Here is a 24,485-nt window from a genome sequence, read left to right as displayed (position 1 = left end):
TAAATTAAAATCCAAACTTCTTTAAAATATAATATCAAATTGTAATTTTTTTTATCGTTATCATTATTTTCGTCCAATATTATAATTTTAGAAGCATTTCATAATGTAATACTTCATATATAAAACTATAAGAAAGGTTCGATAATCCAAATCTCTAAGAAAATAACTCCTTATCGAAAATCTTAATAACCCATACACCTTGCAATTCTAGTTATCATTTCTGCGACTACTAGCGCCATCTATTGGCGCTTGTAGTAAACTCACAGTTTCATACTACGGAGTAAAATATTAAACTGTTTATGAAAATAAATACTTTTAAAGACTATTAGTTATATGAACACATATATATGAATATATATACATAATATTTGTACATAGAAAGTTAGGACTGACATGTATGTATATTGTTCGGATATATAAGTATGTACCTACATAAGCCATTAATCGATATATATATATTTATATTCTAGCTTTTACGAATACGGTAGGAGTATGAAGGATTTTATAGTTTAAGTTATATAATAAATTTATCTATTTAAATATTACAGGTACAAAAATATATTTAATTGAACTACTCAGAATCATCAATATTAGAATATCATGTATTTATTACGTTTAGACGATAATCTAAAGGCTGTCATAATAGTTCGCTGTTAAATATCTAACATAGGGAATGTTACAAAAATATATGTTCCCTGAAAAATATGACATCCTCTTCCCTTAATAGATTAGAAACTAAGCCCCATTGGTTCACAGACCCACTTTTATACAAGTTTAGCTTTCGTCAAGAAACTAATATGGCGTCCACACTCACACTAACGCAAACCGCGTGGACACATGCGTGTAATTACAAGCCTTTCACTCACCCACACTATGAAGATAATCACTAACATAAATGGTGTAGAGTCGTAGGTTTTAATTAAATTTTTATTACACATTACTTAGCAATTATATTGTAAATGTAGCTTTATTTTGTTGAAATTTTTAAAAGAAATGTATTAAAGTTAAAAGAATCACGGTTAAACATTATGCCCTTAGTTTATTTTGTCTATTTGATAGTTTAAAAAAAATATTGTCACAGTTGAATTCCGATTATCGTTGGCAAATAATAAATTAACAATTTTTTCATTTATTTCTCTAATAAGAATTGAAAAGTTTTGTATAATTTTGTTATTATTATATATTTCTTTGATAGTTTATGGACAAATCTACTCCACGGTTTTTCTAGGCCACATTCCGGAGCCAGTTGACTTTCTCTATCACCACATGCACACTGTCTATGTGTGCGTAACTTTCACTTGACTTTTTTTTTCGTCTTTTTATTCTGCCTCTTACTTCATCTTTTAATTATTTTTCTTTAGACATACTTGCAAGGTTTTCATTTCTTAATTAAAATTGAGATATAATAATGAAGAATTATTTAGTGTCTAGTAAAAATATAAGACGTCATTAGAATACCGTCTGTATAAGAATATTAACTATTTAATATATGTATGAAAATTCGACAAATGAAACAAAAATAATATCTCTCGATTCAGATTTCTAATGTAACTAATGTGTGTACTAAATCGGTTAATCTATTTATAATATATTTTAAATAAATTAAATGCTCCAATAAACTTATGAAAGAAACGATGTTATTTTTTAAGATTAATAAAGAATAACATGATTTATTCGAAATATATTTAAAAAATAATGAATGTTTTAATAATCGAAAGATATATATATGGAAAGAAAAATCACTTTAATTCGTTAATGTTTTTATGTACAGTATATAAAAAAATCCATATAATATAAAAGCCTTTAAACTAACAAATTTATATTACTTTGTACTGGTTACTTAGCTTATAAAATTACTTTAACTAATTGTATTTTACCCCACGATTCAACTCATCTCATCATTAACTATTATTTAGTATATTTTTTTTTTGTTAATTCATTACTTTTGTATATAACATTGTATATAGAACACACATACATATATATATGTGTGTGTGTGTGTAAAGTAGTAGTAGTACTAAGTAAAGTAGTAGTAAGTAAAATTTAAGAAACAGAATATGTCTGAAAATAACAAATTCTTAATACAATTAGTAATTTAAACCAAACTTAGATATCGGAACAGGTGTTTTGACTGTTTCTATATAATTAATATATTTTTTACTCTAAATGACACGTAAAACACCTGCTGATGGATGAAAAAAAAAAACTCTTTCACCGCATCGGAATTCGGGCCCTGCACCTTTCTCTCGCTTTCTATTTGTCTAGTGTACATACAATATACCCTTCAACGAATTATCGCCATTACTATAATAGAATAAAGACCATAATACCATATTATATTTAATGATATAATTACGCTATATACATATGTATATCATACATATATTTTATTGTACTGAAATATTTTGTTAAAAAAAATATATGAATTCACTTATTAAGGTAGAATTTAAAGCAATCTTCGTTTCAATCGATCTAACTGACGTAAACTTGATTTATTTGTATTTAAAAGGACCCTTATAAAGTATGATATATATATAATATATAGTAAATAGCATATAATATATAAGAACAAATGAAACTCTGACACAACGCGGAGTGAAATCGATTACGTAATTTGAATCAAGTCTCGCGGATGTCCACTAGAAAGTGGAAAATTTGAAAGCAGTTGTGAATGGTATTTACCAATGTCGCAATATTCTTTACTATATATATATATATATATATATATATATATATATATATATGTGTGTGTGTGTGTGTATACATAGTCCTTAAATTTATTTTATCCATTATAAATGTAATATTCTTCATTTACATTTATATAAAACGTTACAAACTTTTATATATACCCATAAAATATAAACAACATAACATGGATACGTCCGTTTCAAACAGTATTAGGGATATTAAATAAAATCACGGCTTTTTTGAAAAGATTTAGTGAATTTCTAAGAATATTGTGGATGGATTTGATTTTGAGTATGTTGTATAGCTTAAGTTTATCATAACAATACTGTTGGATATTAAATTAATTATAGTATTGTTTATAAGACTTGTATGCTTGCTTTTTGAAGAACTTTGGATGTTTCAGGAATTTTTTAACAGTTATCCCCGTTGCTACATAATAAACATAACAAAATTATCTTTATTAATAATCTTATATTAACTGTCTGTTTATCATTATACATTTAAACCTCTCGATAATGTTTGAGAAAATTATTTTTGTTAAATAAAAAATTCTTTACTAATAGCCGCATTTGAATGCTATTTATAACGGAATATATTATAAAATAATATATATATTTAATTCTAATCAAACCAAGATATCAGCTGAACTCTACTCTCGTCTGTTATTTTTATTAAAATATGTAAATGTAATTTGCTTCTAAATATATATAAGAATTTATGACAGCTAGTTTTTGTTTCAAGACTAGGTGCAAGCAAAGTCTCGGGTAAAAACTAGTTCGTGATATAATACTGACTTTGAATGTCCTTAACACAGCTTGACTACTCAAATAGGAAACGGAACTCTCTCTTCTGATATAAGAGGTCGTTGAACTCAAAACAAAAAATCGTCTTTTCCAGAGGTATTACAATATAACAAAGTATATACAAATATGTATTTTATATAGATTTATATTATACATTTTTTTATATTATATAAGTGTATATAATTCTGAATAAGTACATTAAAAGTACCTACACCTATTTAAATCATACTCTTTTTCGTCTTTGCATTCAGTTGATACTCAATTAAAAAGTATGACTGTATTAAATTGATTATTGTTAAAATTGTTATAAAAATAACATAGAAATATAAAGAAAATTATGTTGTGATATTATATCGAAATTAATTAAGGTTTTTATGTGGCTTTATAAAAATATTACTTATGCACAAAAGTTTAAAATATTCATTCGAACAATATCCTATTTATTTATTTTATATACAACCTTCTTGGTCATTTGACATATTAAAACTGGAATCGTAATGTTAAAATCTTTTTATTTACAATGAACATGATAAAAAAATGCATTTCCAACTCACAAACAGCAAGCATTTACGACAGTCGCAATATAAACTCTATACTAAAGTTATAAGGTACATAATTTAAATTATGATATATAATTTTCTATGGCGTTTCACTTAATTTCTAAGTTATTTATGTATTTGGGATGAATACAAAAGTAAAATCCACCGACATGCTTCAGTGATATCGTTTATGGAATTGGAAATTGAAATATCTCTGATTAATATGCTTTAATACTTATAATGGAACATTTATTATAAAAATATATCAAGACATATAAATATACGTGTATATATATAGATAGTAATAATGAAGTAGATAAAGAAATGTATAAATCTTAACTTCATGGTCATTATTTTCTTCAGCCTGCGACAATCCTCTGCATGGCATAGGATCTTTGACTACAATCCTGACATATATCCAATAATTAAGATAACAGTGATATATAAGTTCTCGTTATATACAGAAATATAGCAGCCCTAAAATAGATTTTTCGTAAACTTGTAAAAAGTGATTGAAATAAAAAACAAACATATCAAATCAATTTAAGTTTAATCAAACCTAACTTAATATAAACATAGTTTTAATATATAATTTTCATTTACATTTTAAATTGTATATTAATTTACATTTATCTAATGTTACATTTATTTCGTCACAAAATAATCGATTTATGTAAAACAAAGATTTAGAATCGATATATTAAAACAATGACAGAAAATTTTATTTAAAAAAAAAAACATTCTTTTTTTTAAATTTTTTTCATTAATAACTAGTAAACCGTCTAGAATATATACGATTTAAAATTAATATAATATTAATTAAATTCTTATAATATTAAAAATTAATTATATCTAAAAAATATATATGAGGTTAATTAATGATAAAAAAATTATAAACAAATAAATAATTAAAGTCGCGTTTAAGTAAAAATTGGGAAAAGTAATAGTTCTCTAACATACAAGTTATTCAAATATTATCTTTAAGTCTCTACAAACATATATTAATTTAAACTTTTGTATGTTAAAAACAATGTGAAAGAAAATCTTTATTTCATATTCTTTTTATAATTATTATGACAGTTTGTAAGAAGGTTGCCAAATAAAAAAATTAAATGGTTTCACTCTATTTGGAAGAAACAAAATTTTTTTGCTAACTACAACAAATTAAAAAAGAAATACAAAAATTTCACACTTGTTCTAAATTTACATAAGAAAATCTTGTATACCAACATTATTTAAGTCCAAAGAATACGTTCGACTCACTTTAAAAGCAATAAAACATCAAAATTATACGAAAATACTCGTCATATGCACTTTCTAGACTTTCATTTTTAACTCACGACATTCTAACCGGCAACTAACTCGAATGTGAACTTTATTATTAACTAAATGGAGCTCAATTTTAAGTATATTTATATTTGTGTCAAAACAAGTACTTGTTTTTGATTATATAACCTGTAAGAGTAAGTGTTGTAATTCTATTTAACTGACAATTACAGTGCATTAAAAATACTTAATATTATAATATTAATTATAACAAAAATTTAATAAACCATATCTTTCCATATTATTATAATGTCAATTATTTTATGAACATTGAAGTAGTTAGAATTTTATTTTTCGAATGTTTTAATTTTTTTCTTGAAAGAATACAATTTGTCATTATTTTTAATCTACGATACGAATACGATACACTCAATGAGAAAAATGAATCTGTTATTTGTAATACAATAATAAAGTATTATTACTAAAATAAATTATAACAAGACAAAATAGGAGAAAATGTACTATAAATACCTTAAAATGTGTTCAAAGATTGTTTTTTTTTGGTCAATATATATATCTTAGTGCCATCTGTTGAAAAATTTAGCTGTAATTAATTATTGAAAGCGCCATCTAGTATACGTTTTTAAAGCTCATGAACTGTTTTGTTGCTTCAACAAAATGACAAATAAGACATTCACCAACCGCTAGAGTGAGCTGTTTTTTTTTTCTTTTTAATGAAAGTGACGAAAACTGTTAGTCATCGTCATTCATATTTAGAGAAAAGATTATACATAATTGTTTTAGGCTGTGTTCCACTCAGTATACCCTAAACTAACGCTTTTGTTTTTAATATTAACAAAATCTTAAAATAAAAGGACCTTATTTTTTAATTTGTGCCAAGGTTAATATTCAATATTAATTGAACATAAAATAGTTCGTCACTCTTATGAAAATATAAAAAAAGTTGTTATATTTTTCTTTTAATTTATTAGATTTTTATTTCTAGTGACTAATGATCTTTACGTTTGCTACACTTGTAACTGTTTTATCTGTGGTAATACATACCATATCCAATTGCTGATTCCGACGATATTAAGATTTTTTATATAAATAACATAGGCTGAGTCAATTGCTTTCTAATTTGATAGAACCATATGTACCGACTGTATTAATTATTAAATTATATAGTACTTATATATTAATAACTAAATAATATAATGATATCATAATTTTGTGGATAAAAATTAAAAATATGAAAAACTTAATGGCCATTACGCTTATATGTTACCGATAGAATACTTTTTCCAAGAACATATAAATTACAGTTAAACATACTAAGAAATATGTCGTTATATTTCAGGCTTCTAAATTTAAACTTTCTTCTTAAAATAAAAAATCATAAAAAAAAAACAAGCTGTTTGTTTAAATGACGGATCCCCACAAACTAGTAACTTTAAAATTGTGTAAAGTGTAAGCGTTTGTTGATAAGTTGATTACTACGATAAATTGTAGTGTGCCGTAAGTTTTAGGGAAATTTTTAAAAAGTCTGTCCAGACCACACAATTAGTTGACGCACGACTGATTTTTTTGGCAACTCTAGCGAAAAGTTGATTAAGGGAAAGTAGTAAATTTTTATGATATTTTCATTTGATAAAAAACGAATTGAGACAATCACGTTCAGTAGGTACTGTCTAAAAATGTCGCTCGTATTGTCTTTCCTAAGATATAAATCCATTTTGTTCCACAAAATAACAATACGTCAAAATTTTTTGAAAAAAAAAATGAATGAAACAATTTATAACCATTGTATTAAGATTATTGAAATTCAGAAAGCTTTAGTATTATTTAATTTCTAGATTAAACTATATTTAACGGTCCCCTCTAAAAGTGAACTACTTACGAAAAAGTACAAAAACTTTGAAACAGCAAGCTGACATCGAATATCAATCTTATGGTGAGTATATAGAGAATATATTTGCTTACATTTATTTTTTACTTATTGTAATCAACCTTCTATGAAAAAATAATAGAGGCAAGCCTCTCAGTATCAATGATTAAACTACATGAAGCATATAAAAGGAGAACAGAACTCAAATCTTATCAAATAATAACTTCGTTCGTTTGAAAACAGACGTATTGTTATAAATATGTATAGGTTTTTGTTAGTTCTTGGACTGGCGTCGGCTTTGCCAAATCCTCGCACTGATCAGAATTCAATAGAACCAACAGCGGAGAATACATCGAAATCGTTGAGAAAGGATTGTTCAAACGGCATTTTTAGTGTTACGTGTTTGAAAATAGAAGCAATATCAGTGTTGGAGAAATTGAGTTCGAGGGATGAACTGAATTTGTTGCCAGGAATCAGTGTTGTGAAAGAATCTAAGGAAAATGATAGTAAGGCCGAGGAGTTCGCTGCTGATCTTGCGAGGGCGTTCCCTTCGAAACCCGAGGAGAGATTGGACAAATATCTTTTGTATAGATTGGGAAGTTATCTGGACAACCATTCAGTGAAGCTGAGATTGATGGACAGTGGTGCAACTGAAGAGGCTCGAGCTATGATGAGTGAAGGTCGTGGGAAAGGAGACATGTTGGGGGGCGGCAAGAAAGGCGGTATGGGTGGATTAGTTGTTGCTGCTATGATGATGAAGGGTAAGTACATAATTTCCGTGGGTAACAATTCTTATATTATTACTGACAAGAAGCTATATAATCAATGAAAGTAGTAATAATATAAAAAAATACACTGTTCGTGATCTTCATCATAGACATTTAATGTTTAAAATTAAATTATTAGTAGTATAATGAGAATTGTAAAACTTCCTTTTGGAGTAACAGTTAAAAGACCTGTCATATTTATTTTAAATAAAAGGAAAACAAAATTTCCAACATCCATATGAGTGTTGTCTGGTATTCTTCAAGAAAAGATCAGACAACTTAGAGCTTTCAGCCAATTGACTCCATTTAGTGTCCACCTTTGGTTTTATTATTAAAATAACGTATTACTTTACAAATTGTTTTACGATTACTAATGGAACGTGTCACATATATTAATTATATTGCTTTTGTGTCAACTTTAGTATTATTTTAAATAGCAATTTGATTTAATAACATTTCTCTGCGCCATAATATTCTTGAGACGAATTGTTTATGTGTCTCTTACATTTTATTTTTTTATTCGTTACGTCAACATAAAAATTTTATGTTTTGTCTGTAGATAAATAGAAGCGAGACGACAAGATCGTAAGCTTGATAATAATAGAAATTAATTCTTTTGTCTTTGACTCCAAATGATCATTTAGAGAAAAGCTTATTTTGTCATTGATTCTGCAATATATATGTGTTCTTTCTTACGTAAACTTTACTTTTCAAATCAAATATTTACAAATCTTTTTTGTCACAGGTACTTTAATGACTATAGGACTCGGTGCTCTTGCGTTATTAGCAGGAAAGGCTCTCATGACAGCAATGATGTCCCTTCTGTTGTCAGGGATCATCGGTCTAAAGTCTCTGACAGGGGGCAAGTCATCGACGTATGAAGTCATAGCAAAACCCGTATACGCTGGTCACGATGAAGGATACGGTCATTCTAGTTATGGAAGGAATTTAAAAATAAGACGATAGAAAACAAATGCTTATGTTTTTAATAAGATATTTTGATTATTTTGCTGTACTTAGTAATTATTCTGTTCGTTTACGGGTAGTTTTTGGTGATTTCAGAATTATTTATTTAATTTATTTGTAGTGTTAACCATTTATTTAAGTAGGTTTAGAGCTAAATATTAAATTTATTTTTTATTTTTATTTTATGAACATTATTTAGAAAAAATATTTTTGTTATTTTATTTATGTAAATATGTATATAATTTTTTGTATATAATATCTTTATTATGTATATATATCCATATAAAGGTTTAGAACAATTTCAAATAGAATGTGTGTGTTGATTTATTCTATGATCAATCGAGATAATAGTATTTTTTTATTTATGTACGTCATCAAGATTTAAAAGGAAAAAATATGTGTATTTTGTTATATCTATCAATAAAAATATAAATGTTGTCCAAATATGAAACTGTTTCAAGCGAAGTCATTTAAATTCCCGAATAATATAAGTTGTATGTTTAACAAAAAAACCAATCGTCACAGGATTTTTTTAACCACAAACGATTCTTGACGATTAAAATATATTTTTAATTATTTTTTATTAGAGATGCAATCAATTTCGTTTATAAACAATTATTAAAACTTAAAAAAAAAAAAAACGCTTCAAGAATAAAATCGGTTTATGTGAAATGTCCCTATAATTTACTCTTAATATTATGCACTCATTTTCAATAATTTGCATCAATTAAAATTCTTAAGCCTTTTTAGGGGTCGTGAATTACTCGTGACCCGAATGAACTTTCTTATTTGTAAACAATTGAAAATTTTAAAGACTTAAATGTATAATTTAGGGTTATTCTTATTTCAAATAAAATAAATTGTATTAGAAGAAAACCAGTATTATTTTCTTAGAAGGTTTTGCTACAATCGTACATATATTTCAAATTTTAAATGCCCATAGTACAATTATTTTGTGACAGTCGTTTTTAAGAACGACGCTATAATTTCGGAGATAATGTGTAACATACAGATACATGTGCATAGGTAACCGACGGAAAACAAATCTATGAAAGGAAAGGAAAGGAATCTATGTTTTTAAAGAATGATATATATATATATTTTTTACAATTCTGAATTTATGCATTTAATCCTGGAGAGCAGTGAGTCCAGTCACACGCTCTTTAATAAAGACTTATATGAAAAATAAAATACGTTTGTCCTTACAAGTTCGTGTAAACGAAATATGTATGTGTTAATAGTAGTTAAGTGACTCCACTTAATCCCTCGAAACGCAGGCTTAGATTTTAACGAGTAAACGTAACTGTCCCGAAGAGTTTAACTTTAATTTAACCTAAATAGAATTTCACTGGCCTGAAATATTTTGCTATCCTTTTTTTAAATCTCAAAAATATTTCAAGGGAATAATCATACCATTATACGAGTATTGTGCTATCAGTGAATTATGAGTTTTTGTAACCAATCAGACTTTTGGATATAGCTTAAGGAATCCATATTAATAAATTAACGGCAACACAAGTTTTAACTACTATATCTAATTAAGGACTCACGAATTCGGAACAAAACTTTTTTTGGAACTATAAATAATGGAGGCATTGATAGAGAAAAATCACTAAGTGTGCTTTTAGGTCTGCAGGCAAATAACGATAAATTACCTAATTAGTTATAAGACGAAACCTCTTAGCATTCCATGGATTCACCGTGCGGGTGTCGGGTCCAACGCGTTACAGGGAAAGGATCTTCAGCAGTGCCTGGAACTTGCGACCCAGGTGTAAGTTTAAGGGGCCGCTATCTAACGCATTTAAACATTCAAAATACACTCCGTAATAAATTGTTAATATATTTTATGTAAGACTTCTATTCTATAGTGGAAATTTACCGTTTCAAATAAGGATTCAAATTATAATAAAATTGAGAGGATTTTATCCAAAATGATTGACTGCTGTAAACTTCTAGATCGTCCACATTTCATATATTTAAATTAGTTCATATTTTAATAAAACAGTACTAATTTTTTATTAAAATATAAACAAATTTAATGAAATTAAATAATTCTGTTATGTTATTTATTTAAGAGTAAAATTTAAAAGAAACTTATTAAAACAATTTTTTTTTCTAAGTAATTATTAGCGTAAATCAAAACGAACGAGGCAATGGACAATTTAACTTTACGACTTGTGTTAGAATATTGTATTTCATAGAAATAATATGGAGAGAAAAATATATTTTAATTTAATTTATATGTCTTTAAAATATTATCTTAATTTTTTCTTCATAAATATACTTACGGTAATTTTAAACAACATCTACTGGGTTTTATTTGCATTCTAAGCAATATCGAAATGTTTTTTATTAATTATATATACATATAAATGTAAATTGGATTTATAGCCTTATTGTTATTTCTTCTAAATCTCAGTCCCGTTGAGCATTTCATTTAATTAGAAGACTTCTGATAAGATACTTCTAATGAACAAAAACTTGAATGAAAATTGGAATGTTTATTTGTGAAAAATAAAATAAGACTAACTGTGTTTACTATGCAACTGTCGTAAATTTTTTTCTTAGCTATAATTTCTATGCTAATACATAAAATGACAAAAAAATTATGCATTTATATTAAAACCAAATTTTAGTCAATTATTTTCCACTTTAGCCCTTATTCACTCCCGTTTGCGTCGTAACTGTTCTATAAAATAGATGCAAAGCTTTCGTAACTCACATAAATATATAACATATACTCCTTCCCTTAAAAATTGCCATCCAATTATATAGAAAGCAACAAAAGTGAAAATAATATCGCTATAATGTTCTTTAGCCAAAAATGATACACAAAGATAGATGTAAATCAGAGTAAGTTGTGGACTTTTTACTTATTTTTCATTTCTAAATTAAACTATATTTACAGATCCACTCCACAGAAACGTCTACTTACGAAAAAAACCAAAACCATAACAGACAGCGGTTATCAAATATGAATCTTATACAAACGGAATAAGGAAATTTATGCCACGCTTTCAATAAAAACTTTTTGCCATCAACCTTCTGTGAAAATATAATGGACGCAGACCAATCTGTTATAATGATTAAACTATGTGAGATATATAAAAGGAGAATAAAACATGGTTCCTATCAAACGTTAACCTCATTTGTTTAGGCACAGTCGCATACTTAGCAAATATGTACAAGTTGTGTATTTTAGTTCTTGGTGTAGCCTCAGCTTTACCAAATCCACGTATAGACCACAATACAGCGGAGCCTACAGTTGAAAACGCAGCAAGGGCCATGGGAAAGGACTGTTCCAATGGAATATTCAGTGCGACGTGTTTAAAAATAGAAGCAATATCGGTGTTAGAGAAATTAAGTTCAAGGGATGAACTAAATTTGTTGCCAGGAATCAGTGTTGTGAAAGAATCTAAGGAAAATGATAGCAAGGCCGAGGAATTCGCTGCTAATCTTGCGAGGGCGTTCCCTTCGAAACCCGAGGAGAGATTGGACAAATATCTTTTGTATAGATTGGGAAGTTATCTGGACAATCATTCAGTGAAGCTGAGATTGATGGACAGTGGTGCAACTGAAGAGGCTCGAGCTATGATGAGTGAAGGTCGTGGGAAAGGGGACATGTTGGGAGGCGGCAAGAAAGGCGGCATGGGTGGATTAGTTGTTGCTGCTATGATGATGAAGAGTAAGTCTTTAATGTCACATAGTCTCGCTGTGTTGTTTCGGAGCAAAAATTTTCTTTAAGTGTCTGATTGATTGGAATAACAAGCTGCACTATCCAACATCTTTACCAAATACTTGTTAGGCCGGTAAAGAATCTTAAATTTTTTTACGTTATTGCTACCATACATTTACCGGTACATTTCATAAAAATCCAGGCTCCTCATTAAAGTTGTAAGCCGGGGTCGAATTGAACGAAGACATTTTTAAGTAAAAACCAGTTTAAGCAATGTAAATAATTCAAGAAGCTAGCTTAAGTTGAAAATAATAGGGAAAACAATAAAATTCTTAGTTTCAACGTGGATTGTATATTCTATGGATTGTATATTCTATGGCAGAAGTGTCTATACGACAGTTTGTCTAACTATCTGTCTGGATTAATTAAAATATATATATCGTTACTCCTATGCAGTAGACAAGTAAGAGTTTACAACTTATATATAATGCTGATTTTGAGCTACCGTTGTCCTTCGTGTATTAACCAAGAAAATTAATAAAATCTATTCTAATCAAGTGCTTATAAATAAAACGTTCTATCTATAATTTCAGGTACCCTTATGACAGTGGGACTTGGAGCGCTCGCGTTACTTGCTGGGAAGGCGCTTATGACAGCAATGATGTCTCTTCTGCTATCAGGCATCATTGGTCTGAAATCATTATCAGGAGGCGGCAAATCAACAACATACGAAGTTATATCAAAACCGATATATACTCACTCTCATTCTCACTCCACTTCTCATGAGGATGTTGGGGGTTATGGGCACTCGGGCTACGGGAGGAGTTTGAAGGTTCAGCGATAGCTTTCAATTTATTGAAGGCGTTAAATTGATGGAGTTTTAAAAAAATAGTATTACGATTGTTATCAATTAATTTATTTTCACAATGGATGATTATTTATTATTGTGACTGAGCATAATTTAACTAATTTATTTATTAGAAAAAGTTACAATTAAATATTTATTAAGCAACCCTTGAGGTGGCTCTTTGTCATGTACTTCTTCCTTATCTCTTGTTATAAGTAAGTATTCAATTAAATAAAAATAATAATCTTACAGTTTGTAAGAAAATATTTCTAAATAATGTACACTGTTAGTAACTTTTGTCTATAATATTATTTATATATCTCTTAATATGTTAATGTTTTTGTATTGTTATATTTCCTTTATTCATTTAACTTTGAGAATGGTCTATATTTTTTTGTATGTGTATTTATTTTATAACTATTACTCTAATTTATTTAAAGTTCTAAAATATCATATTAAATCAGTATATAATTCAAATATATTTACACCAACTACATGTTTTTCAAAACACGTTTTAACATTATATTTGTACCAATATACTATTATCTATATATGTTAAAATGTAATAAAATAATTTTATGAATTCTCTATTTTCTTTCTGCATAGAAAAAATTCTCTAAATACATGTGATAAAACCTCGCGCTTGTTTTGAAAACACTTCCGGTTCCATAAACTTGAAGTCTAATAACATATACGGAACACAAAAAATATATATTAACTGTCTTACAAAATAGTCATAATACATACAAATGTTACTTGTTTACTATAAGTATTTATTTCCATACATCTTAATCCAAAATTTGAAATACTTTGTATTTGTGTCATTAAAATATTTCTCTATCTCTAAAAAACAAAACAATTATATATATACATATATATATTTTTTTCTTATATATATTCTTTCTAAATCTTAATGTCCCTAACATTATTTTTCAATAACATTGTCAGTTTTATCGCACGACTGATTTTTTGGCAATTCTATCGAAGAGTGATTTCAGCGAAAGTATTGTGATGTCACGTTCAGTATATTATTGTGCCATGTTGACGAATGTAGGGAAATTGAAATTGAAAAATTACTCGAAAAAGCTTTATAATTGTAATTACAAGAGCGGATGCAAGAAAAAATACTTTTACATGACGAGGAGATGAAAAGCCCCTGTCTTATATCACCATCACCATCATCATCGGGCATCACATAATATTTGAACTTATTTATTATTAGCTATTAATTTCTCCTAAAGGAATTTTTTTTTATTTGATTACTGATATACATACACAAAAACACTATAAGCAATCACGTATAGAAAAATAATACATATCGAAGAAATTCATTCTTTTGTTCATAATTTATAAATGAAAATAACAAAAACCATAAGGGAAATATATATGTTTGTGTCTGTAAATATAAACAAAAGCACATTTATATTATAATACTTTCGAAGTAATTTAAACTTCTGAAACTTACTCAACTCAACTTGTCATTGTCATCAGTCATCATGCCATTTCAATGATAGTAATAGAAGCATTCAATAAAATATTATATTAAGATTATATAAATCCTTTTTTAAATACAAGATAACTGAATTAAATCAAAGAAAAAATCTTCTTTATTTACAAAAACTATTATTTCTACTATCGATTTCTTAAAGAAAACCGCTCTTACATAGCAATAATCGCCTCATGCTTTTAGTTTCATTTGCTACACTCCATTTTTTAGGATCGTTAACGTTTTTCAAATGATCCATAATAAACTTTATATCAATCAGATAAGATTAGTTATTCTCTGTTCGGACTGAAACGAAAGGAATAATATGAATCAATAGAAGCAAATAATGTAAAAGTATTCGATTTATGATAGTTTATTTAACTTAAAAAAAAATCTATTAAATAATTACTCATTATTTTATTTCCGTTTTTCTCGTTTCTTAATTATAGCACATCCAGTGATGCCCTCTACTACGCTGTCTGCTTGCGATAATAAACGAAAATTTTGCACTCTTTGAGACAGAAACAAAAGTATGCCTTATATACAGCCAGTATAAGATATATATTACCTTTTCGTGGTAAGACTTTTTGCGATCAACGTTCTATGAAAATATAATGGACGCGGGGTACACAGTCTTAATGATTAAACTATGTGAGACATATAAAAGGAGCACAAAAGACGGGTCTTATCAAATTGTAACCAGACTTCATTCAGTGCAGACGTTTCGATATAGAAAACATGTACAAGTTTTATATTTTAATTATCGGAGCGGCGTCAGCTTTGCCGAATCCTGAGAATTTTGAACAGAATTCTATAGAACCGACGGTGGAAAACACAGCGAGATCGATGGGTAAAGATTGTACGGGCGGAATTTTCAGCCCAACGTGCCTGAAAATTGAGGCTATATCGGTTTTAGAGAAATTGAGCGCCAAGGATGAACTGCATTTATTGCCGGGCATCAGTGTTGTTAAGGAAGCAACAGAAAATGATACGAAGGCCGAGGACTTTGCTGCTGAACTTGCTAGATCGTTGCCATCAAAGCCTGATGAGAGGTTGGACAAATATCTTTTGTACAGACTCGGGACGTACCTGGACAGTCATTCAGTAAAGCTGAGGCTTTTGGAGGACGGTGCTACTGAAGAGGCGAGGGCTCTGATGGGTGAAGGACGTGGAAAAGGTGGTCTTGGAGGCGGGAAGAAGGGAGGCATGGGTGGATTGATTGCTGCTGCTATGATGATGAAGGGTATGTAGTCTAATAAATGTATAATAAATTCTCGTACAAATAATTACATTAAAAAAATATATAATTAAACATAAAATTTATATGAATACAAGAATGGTAAAAAAAATAATTAAGTAATGAAATTTTATATCCAATTTTTATATCATGATTTATAAAAGAATTTCTATGAAGCTTGCGGTTTTGATAATTTTATTTTTTTTGTGGTCAAATAAGTACGACAAAGAAAAAGTTAGTATATAAAAAAAAATACAACTTTAAATCCAATTTAATCCAGTTTTCATATTGATAGTCTAAAATATTTCATATAGTAATGACGAAGGAAATTCATAATTGCTTGTACTTTTAGTCTGTGATGTACATATATTGATAACATAATGTACATTTATTCTATATAATAAATAGGAATTCACCAGCGTCTTAGCTTGCTCGCTCCAAATTTTCTATAGAGAATTTTTTTGTCATTTTTATGGGACATAGTTTGGCATATATGTTTCTCAAACATTATGGCTCCCAAAATATAATATCTATTGAAAATCTGTGACACACTCACCACGCAATTGAAATATAACCATTAAAAATATTTTTTTTTTTTATGTAAATTTTAGGTAGAAGTTATAATATTAAATTACGAAAAACAAAGAAATATATTCATAAATGTCAACGTTCTACGTTCTAAAACGGAAACTTTTTTTCTATTAAATTAATATCTCCATCCAAACGACAACTTAATAATAGACGAATATTAACCAGAGCAGAAAAATTACAGCAAAGTGACATTTCTCACAATTTTTCCTCTGATATCTGTGTTGGTTATCTAGTATTAGTGACAAAATAATTTTCAAGCAATTACCTAACATACAATGTTTGTCAGGAATCGCGAAGACTATACCTATTAAAATTATATAGTATGTTCCCATTCCGATTTTTCCTATAAGTAAAAATACACACTAATTTAAAAAACAAAATTACTGATGGACGTAATAAAACATGTGTAATGTTTCTTAAGGTGTTGTAAGGAATTGTAAGAAAATATAAAAATAAATTAATTATAGTTAATGGATAATAAGATTTAATTTATATATATATCTGTAATCTTATTATTTATTATAATATAATGAAAATCATTTATGAACACAGGTACCCTGATGTCGATTGCTCTCGGCGCACTCGCATTACTTGCGGGGAAAGCCTTAATGACTGCGCTAATGTCCCTGCTATTATCAGCTGTTATTGGTCTGAAATCATTATCAGGAGGCGGCAAATCAACAACATACGAAGTTATATCAAAACCGATATATACTCACTCTCATTCTCACTCCACTGGTCATGAGGATGTCGGAGGTTATGGGCACTCGGGCTACGGAAGAAATTTGAAAATCCAATAATACACAGCGTCTTCGTGGACTGCTATGATTGTTTTATTATAGTGTACAAACGGAATTATTTATTTCGACGATTAATTTATTTTATTTATTCATAGATTAAGTTTATTTATTATGTCTGTCAAGACACAAATATTCGTATGGAATTCTCAACTTATGTGCTTATTATTACCACTATATTGATTATTTATTTTATATAATGAAATATTACTTAAGTATTTTTTGTATATCTTTATATAGATATTAGATAATAGTATCTTATTTGTTTGTATGTTTCCATTATATACGATATTTATATAATTTATATATATATATATTATTTTATTATATTTTAAACGAATATTTGCATTTAACAGAAGTACAATTATTACAGTTAAGTTTTTATAAAAGTAATTATCATAAAATATGTATATTTTTATATATCGTTTCTTGCTATAGTAGTAATGATCATTATTTATGTTTATTCTTATATATTGTAAAAAATATGATGTATATGTATATATATATATATACATGATATATATGCTTTAATTTATAAATTGCACTGAAAATAAAAGACTTTTTTTGTGAATACTTTTTTCCCTTTCATTTCTTATTTTCAGCGCTTTTTTTCTGAGACAAATCATTTAACCAGATCATAAAGCGTTTATAAAATTACATCATAATGAACATGAACATTGAAAATTTTTCGTTAGTTTAAAAATGATAATCGAAATTCTAACTTACTTTAACGAACGTGCAAAGAAAGACTTCATGATATAATTCAGAAAATGCTTTTAAATTAACTATCATAAAAAAGTCCCTTACACGTTGTAAGTAATCGTCGTTTACGAAATCGAAAGTTACATTATTTAGTCACTTCTATTTATAATGCTTTTGAACATTAATCGCAATACTTTATTCAGTGTTTTACTGCTTTCCATTTAATGTGGCGTGGAAGCGAGATGGATGTAACTTGTAATTTATTTTCTTTAGAAACAATACTTATCAAGTCGATCTTGGAGCATTAAATAAAGATTTCTTACAAATAACACTCTGATGTATCTTTAATATGAAAGTCTGTTAATCTGATCTTTCGATTTCTTCGTCATTAAACTTTTTTCCAACTGCATCAGTGTCGTTATTAGACTTCTTTGGTGAGATAAATTTTAAGGCAAATATTAATGGATTAATCTCAACATTGATAACGATACAGTCACATCCATCCGGTTGATGTTTTGAATAAGATAAAAGAATATTCAGCTTACTAATGATTAGATTGTCAAGGGAAGTTTTTTTGTATCGTGTCTTAAACACAACAAACTTTCAGGTATAAGCTCATCTATTCTACCTTCTCGCAGGAATCGGAGTCTGCCAGTCTTTATTTTATAAAAATTTTAATTATAGATTCACAAACGAAAGTAGGCATTGCTATTATTGAATCGCACGTCTGTCGATGTTTGTAAAGATTCTAAATTCGTGTTCTTTATGAAATTGTAAAATAAAACTGTCCAACGTTTTTCTTATCTACAGATCGTATACAAGCACATTTAAAGTTACCAAAATGATTGCATCAGATATTATATTTCAGGAAGCCTGTTTTAGTATTTAAATTAAAAAAATATAGATTGGAATTTAAAAATGCCACAAGACATTTTCATGACAGTTATGATTCCAGTTAAAATTAATAGCGAGATTTAATCGATAAAGTATCTTAAAATTACCTTGATAAGGTAATCTGATGCTAATGCGATGGTTTTAGAGAAATTTTCATCTTATCTTTAAAGCGATAGCCTAAGCTATTGGAAAGTATTTTCGTTTCACTGGTGGAAATCTAATTTGTTCTTTTTGCGTCTTCAAGCACTGTTGCTTACTTTTTATGATTAATTTTAAGGTATAAAATGGAAACCGATCGATTGGCATCATTAGTTCAGCGCTGTACATAGCTATGATCCGAAGCCGAGGATAAAAAAAGCTATTATACATTGTTAAGTGCAGTGATAAGAGTGCTTGAAAAAAATGGTTACCAAATATTCTTTAGTGTTATCAGTAGCGATTCTGTGTGTATTTATGCCAGTATATGAAGCGGCTAATGAAACGGACAATGTTTATATCGATTTGAACAACGAAACGCATTCTGAACGAACAGGCAGGAATCTCCACAAGGAATGTCATGGAAACATCAGTGTGAAATGTCTTAAAATGCATGCAATTTCGTTTATAGAAGACATTAACTCGTACAGCGAACTCAGGCTTTTCCCCGGGCTGAGTATTGTAAGAGACAATCAGACAAATAATACGAGTCCTGAGGAAATGGCTGCTGAATTAGCTCGTCAGTATCCAGGGAAACCTGATGAGAAACTGAATAGATATCTCCTGTATAGCCTTCAGAATTATTTAGATGGACATTCCTTGAGGTATAGATTACTGGATCCTGAGACTTCAAAAGATGCCCTGAACATGGCAAAAGGAGATAAAGCATTTGTTGGCAGAGGAAAAGGCGGAGGTCTGGGGGGTGGAAAAGGTGGCGGTAACGGAGCTCTCATAGCTGCATTACTAATGATGAAAGGTAAAAACATATTCATACCTTATTCATAGACAAAAGTTCCATTTCTTTGGGTTAAGCCTATATTATTTTATATAAACAACACTATGAGTAAAAAACTTGAATAGCACAATACAACGATCAAACTGATAAATAAGTGAGACAAAAAATGAATAAAAACTGATACCAGGGAACTGTTTTAAGACCTCTAAAAAAATTGACTTAATAATATAAAATTAACGTCCCCAGAGAATATAAAAATCATCGACTGTTTAGTACTCATCAGTAGAGCTTAAACATATAGCGTAAATTCCTCGTTATATAGTATAATGCCATTAAAACAAATAGATTTTGAGGCGATATGAAATGAAATAATTCGTTAACATACAGTGTTAGGATAACACGTTACTCTTCTTTGTAGGTACGCTAGCAGCTGCAGCTTTGGGAGCTCTCGCACTTCTAGCAGGTAAGGCAATGATGACGGCGTTGATGTCACTGCTATTATCAGCACTGGTCGGCCTGAAGGGGGGAGGAGGTCATAAATCGACTACATACGAAATCATCACGAAACCGGAAATATCACACCATCATTCAAGCAGCCATGAGGAACACCATGAACATGATCATGGGCACCATGGAGGCTACAGACGAGCGTACGACACAGATTACAACCATTACAATAGCTACATGCCTTATGACGCGACCAGATAATAAAAATATAGAATAAGATTTAAATTATTTTTAAAAATCTATTAATAATTGTTAAAAATTAAGATTATGTATTTATAATTTCTTAAACTCCACAGATTATAAGTAATTTATTGCTAGATATAAACGTTTAAATCATTTTTTTCATGTTGCACACATCAAATTGAATACTATTTATTTATTTAATTTATTTTAATAGTTTTAGTTTTTTTTTTATTGTAAATGATTGCATTTATATAAAATATATCGATGTTTTTAATATAATTTAATTTTAACTATATTTTGGATATGTTAAATTAAAAGTCTTAGGAACGTAAATTGTTAATAAGAGAACTATTGTTGAGTTGTACTATTATTATTTATATACAAAAAGAAAAACCTAAATATTCCATAAAATCCTTATCAGTACATTATCTCTTTCTCCCACCGCTTTTTCTCAAAAAAAGAAATATTTATTTGTTTTCATAATTGCCACACCCTCCAAGCAGTATGATAACTGTGATGTAAACACTTCATTATTTCTATTTATATGTATAGCTATTTTACCAAATTATTCATAACTTTTGTTCTAATAGATATTATTTTTTATTTATAATAATAATAATAAAAATAATTCAATACTTTTTCTTCGTTCTTTTTCCTCTTCGACGTATTTAAGATCGGGCTTCGTGGGTTATAAATGGGTGGGTTAAGACGATAATTTTATTCAATGTTCATTATTTTCATATTGATTATTATTTAATATATACAACTATAAGTAGATCTATCTTCTAATTGTTAATAATTTTATCTAATTAAGTATGTAATCATATTGTTTTGTTTTTTTTTTTAATATGGCCTTCATCCGTGCAAAGACCTGCACAGTATATTCTGCCAGTGTCGTGTTGAATGGCTTTATGTGAAAATTCGTATTTAAATTTTATTTACATTCAACCCTTATGACGTTTACTGAAAAGTACTCAGTTGAAACATGTAGTAAAATGAAGTATAATCAATTTTATAGTGAATAGGAAAAACATAGTTTCATTTAAATCTTATTTTATTCTTATTTAAGGAAATATTTTTCATTCACAATATTAATAAACTTTAAATTTAAATTTGAAAAAAATATTAGTAATTGAATAGAAAATATTTAAATAACAAAATATCGCAAATTAAATTTCTATAAATATAGTAAAAGAGCCAAATCTTGATAAGAAAAAGATAATAATTTTTTGTATCATTAAAATTATAAAAAAAAAACAATAAAAGCTTTGAAATATAATAATTAACAGACCAAAGTAAAATCTTTGCCACTATAGTGATTACTAAGGTGACAATATTAAATGTAAAGGAAAAGAAATTAAAAAAAAAAAAACAGAAAATGTCACTGAAATTATAAATGAGAAATGAATGAATGAATGATATATTACCTGGTGGAATTTTATGTCATGATAACATACTTGACACGGACATAAAATCTTTCATATAAAGCATCAGATAACACCTAACTTTATTGATAATTCTATTAAAATATGAATTTTAAATAAGAAATAATTAGTAAATTAATAGCTTTGACTAAATCAAGTGTTATTATTGCTCTTTGAAAAGAGAGTCGGAAATTTTAATCAAAATAATTAAGGCAAAATAAACGTAAAAGTTGGTAAGTGAATATAGTGAAAAAAACTCTCATAAAAAATAAATTAAATATGGAATTAGATTCATTTTATGTCAAGTTGATTTTCTTATATGAGCTGACTTTACAAAAATTCACTTTGACTCTTCGTATAAAGACACAGATAATAAAAAGAAATAATTTAGAAAGCGAGGACAAAATGTCCACCAATAACATCAAATATGTCAATTGTGAGTGGAAAAAAGTATTTTGTTGCAATTTATAAATGAATAACAATTTCTTTAATTTCAAATAGTAACAGTAGACTATATTCTGCATGGTGCTAACAAAGCGTAATGAGTATCGTCGTGCTCTATGTAACTTGGTACATCAAAACCACTTTTCCTTAATGATTTTTCAGGTTTCTAGACGAGATTGAGAATGATTAAAAAGTAATGATGATGCATTAAACGTTTATCCGACTTTAATGGGCTCTCTCATTTATTTTCATTTACGCCATCTATTGGAATTTCTGTAAACCACGTCTAGTGTTTCTATATACAAAATAGAAATCTTTTATAAATCATGAGTGTAGTCTCTAGATGGCACTAAGGTTATGTAAAATAAAATGTTTTAAACTAAAAACACAAGATTAAATTAAATTAGAGGCGAAACTCCATCAATAAGAATATTTTTAAAATTATTTTTCATAATGTAATATTATGCCCACAAGTTTTATGGAAGAATTAAATGAAATAAATAGCTTACATATTTAGTAAAATGGCTCTATAAACCAATGTTTTTTTAGCGAATTTTAATTTTTTAACTTTTTTATAACTTCTCTACTGTATGATTTAGCATTTTTAAAAGAAGAATATTATCCGATATGGTCTAGTGGCTAGGATACCTGGCTCTCACCCAGGAGGCTCGGGTTCGATTCCCGGTATCGGAAGTTACCTTTTTGCACTTATTATTTATACCATCAACAGCTTTAACTTGCTTGTAATAAAATTATTTTAGACGTGTATTTTAATTCTGTGTAATAATATGTTAATAGAGCTTTTTAAAAATATGACAAAGTACTGATATATTATTACTTGATTTAGAAAATTTATTCCGCCACTATACTTATATGAAATGGAAGATAAATGAAATTATTAAATGTTAAAATTAAAGTGATTTGAAGATTTTTTTAATATGAAATTATGAAGTACGTAACATTTTTACTGCTTCTTAGACATAATATCAATTACTATTAACATAGAAGTGTCTATACAAACAAAACACTTTCGCTTTTATTAGAAAGTATTAGAATAATTAAGGTAGGTACTTAAGAATTTTTTTTTTCTGAATTAGAATCAAATATAAGTCAAGGACAATCTAAGATTTTGACGGACAATAGCGGTAATCCATTTTGTGGTTGGACACGTATTCTGCTATAAAGTCTTGTGTGACAACAGGACGAGTTATTCCATCATAAATAATAAATTTAAACTTAGATTAAGATATTATAAATAAATATTATAAATAAAATAGTCTTAGAATTTGATCTAAAGCCAAAAATTATGTTTATGAAATAACTCTGGAAAAGTCTCTGGTTAGGAACCAAAAGCTTTTTTGAAATAATCGATATTTTGGAGTTGTGACGACTTTTAAATGTCAATGAAAAAGACACTCACAAAATCCCATAGATGTTTATCTGCTAAAAAAAAATTCAGCAAAAAATGTCAAAATCACAAATCCACTTACAAAAGACGTAGGCATTTCTTTACAGATAAATTTCGCTAAATCGAAATATACAAAAAGCAATATAACTAACACAACTAAAAAATAGAAAGACTTCAGTTTAAATATTGAAACTATTTCATAATTTTTTAACCAAACACTAGTTTAAACGGAGCTTAATATAAAACTCCAGTTAAAAACGCAGTAGTCATAGACTTGCGTTTGCGGTCAAAGACCCAGATCTTCACCTTGCTCTTCAACATGGTTTGGCAAACTCAGTCACTAGTGACGACAAAAGGAAGTATCGATAGCTTTATAAAATTAGCAAAATGACGATAAGTTTTTTGTTATTTTAAATTCATTAAAATGATTAAATCATAGAC

General features: G+C 27.9%; 4 protein-coding genes and 1 non-coding gene across 5 annotated transcripts; all 5 read left to right on the top strand.

Annotated features, from left to right (window-relative positions):
• The first annotated feature begins 7,417 nt into the window (after window positions 1-7,417).
• LOC116774990 (uncharacterized) lies at window positions 7,418-9,103 on the top strand. Its single transcript, XM_061524090.1, has 2 exons — window positions 7,418-7,945; window positions 8,697-9,103. The coding sequence occupies exons 1-2, from the start codon at window positions 7,444-7,446 to the stop codon at window positions 8,915-8,917; spliced, it is 723 nt and encodes a 240-aa protein (XP_061380074.1). The 5' UTR covers window positions 7,418-7,443; the 3' UTR covers window positions 8,918-9,103.
• Window positions 9,104-12,067: 2,964 nt separating this feature from the next.
• On the top strand, window positions 12,068-13,496 carry LOC116774736 (uncharacterized). Its single transcript, XM_032667476.2, has 2 exons — window positions 12,068-12,602; window positions 13,187-13,496. The coding sequence occupies exons 1-2, from the start codon at window positions 12,098-12,100 to the stop codon at window positions 13,435-13,437; spliced, it is 756 nt and encodes a 251-aa protein (XP_032523367.2). The 5' UTR covers window positions 12,068-12,097; the 3' UTR covers window positions 13,438-13,496.
• Window positions 13,497-15,636: 2,140 nt separating this feature from the next.
• LOC116774737 (uncharacterized) lies at window positions 15,637-17,718 on the top strand. The gene is made up of 2 exons (XM_032667477.2): window positions 15,637-16,169; window positions 17,307-17,718. The coding sequence occupies exons 1-2, from the start codon at window positions 15,665-15,667 to the stop codon at window positions 17,552-17,554; spliced, it is 753 nt and encodes a 250-aa protein (XP_032523368.2). The 5' UTR covers window positions 15,637-15,664; the 3' UTR covers window positions 17,555-17,718.
• A 1,493-nt stretch (window positions 17,719-19,211) lies between these two features.
• On the top strand, window positions 19,212-20,941 carry LOC116774837 (uncharacterized). Its single transcript, XM_032667611.2, has 2 exons — window positions 19,212-20,099; window positions 20,497-20,941. Exons 1-2 carry the CDS (start codon window positions 19,550-19,552, stop codon window positions 20,784-20,786), a joined length of 840 nt encoding a protein of 279 aa, XP_032523502.2. The 5' UTR covers window positions 19,212-19,549; the 3' UTR covers window positions 20,787-20,941.
• Window positions 20,942-23,257: 2,316 nt separating this feature from the next.
• Trnae-cuc (transfer RNA glutamic acid (anticodon CUC)) lies at window positions 23,258-23,329 on the top strand. Its single transcript has one exon. It is a non-coding gene; the product is annotated as a tRNA-Glu (tRNA).
• Window positions 23,330-24,485: the final 1,156 nt, after the last annotated feature.

The sequence above is a fragment of the Danaus plexippus genome, chromosome 23, assembly GCF_018135715.1.
Source record: "Danaus plexippus chromosome 23, MEX_DaPlex, whole genome shotgun sequence".
NCBI classification, from domain to species: Eukaryota; Metazoa; Arthropoda; class Insecta; order Lepidoptera; family Nymphalidae; genus Danaus; species Danaus plexippus.
The sequence above is the reverse complement of the archived record's forward strand: the minus strand, read 5'-3'. Positions and strand labels throughout refer to the sequence as shown.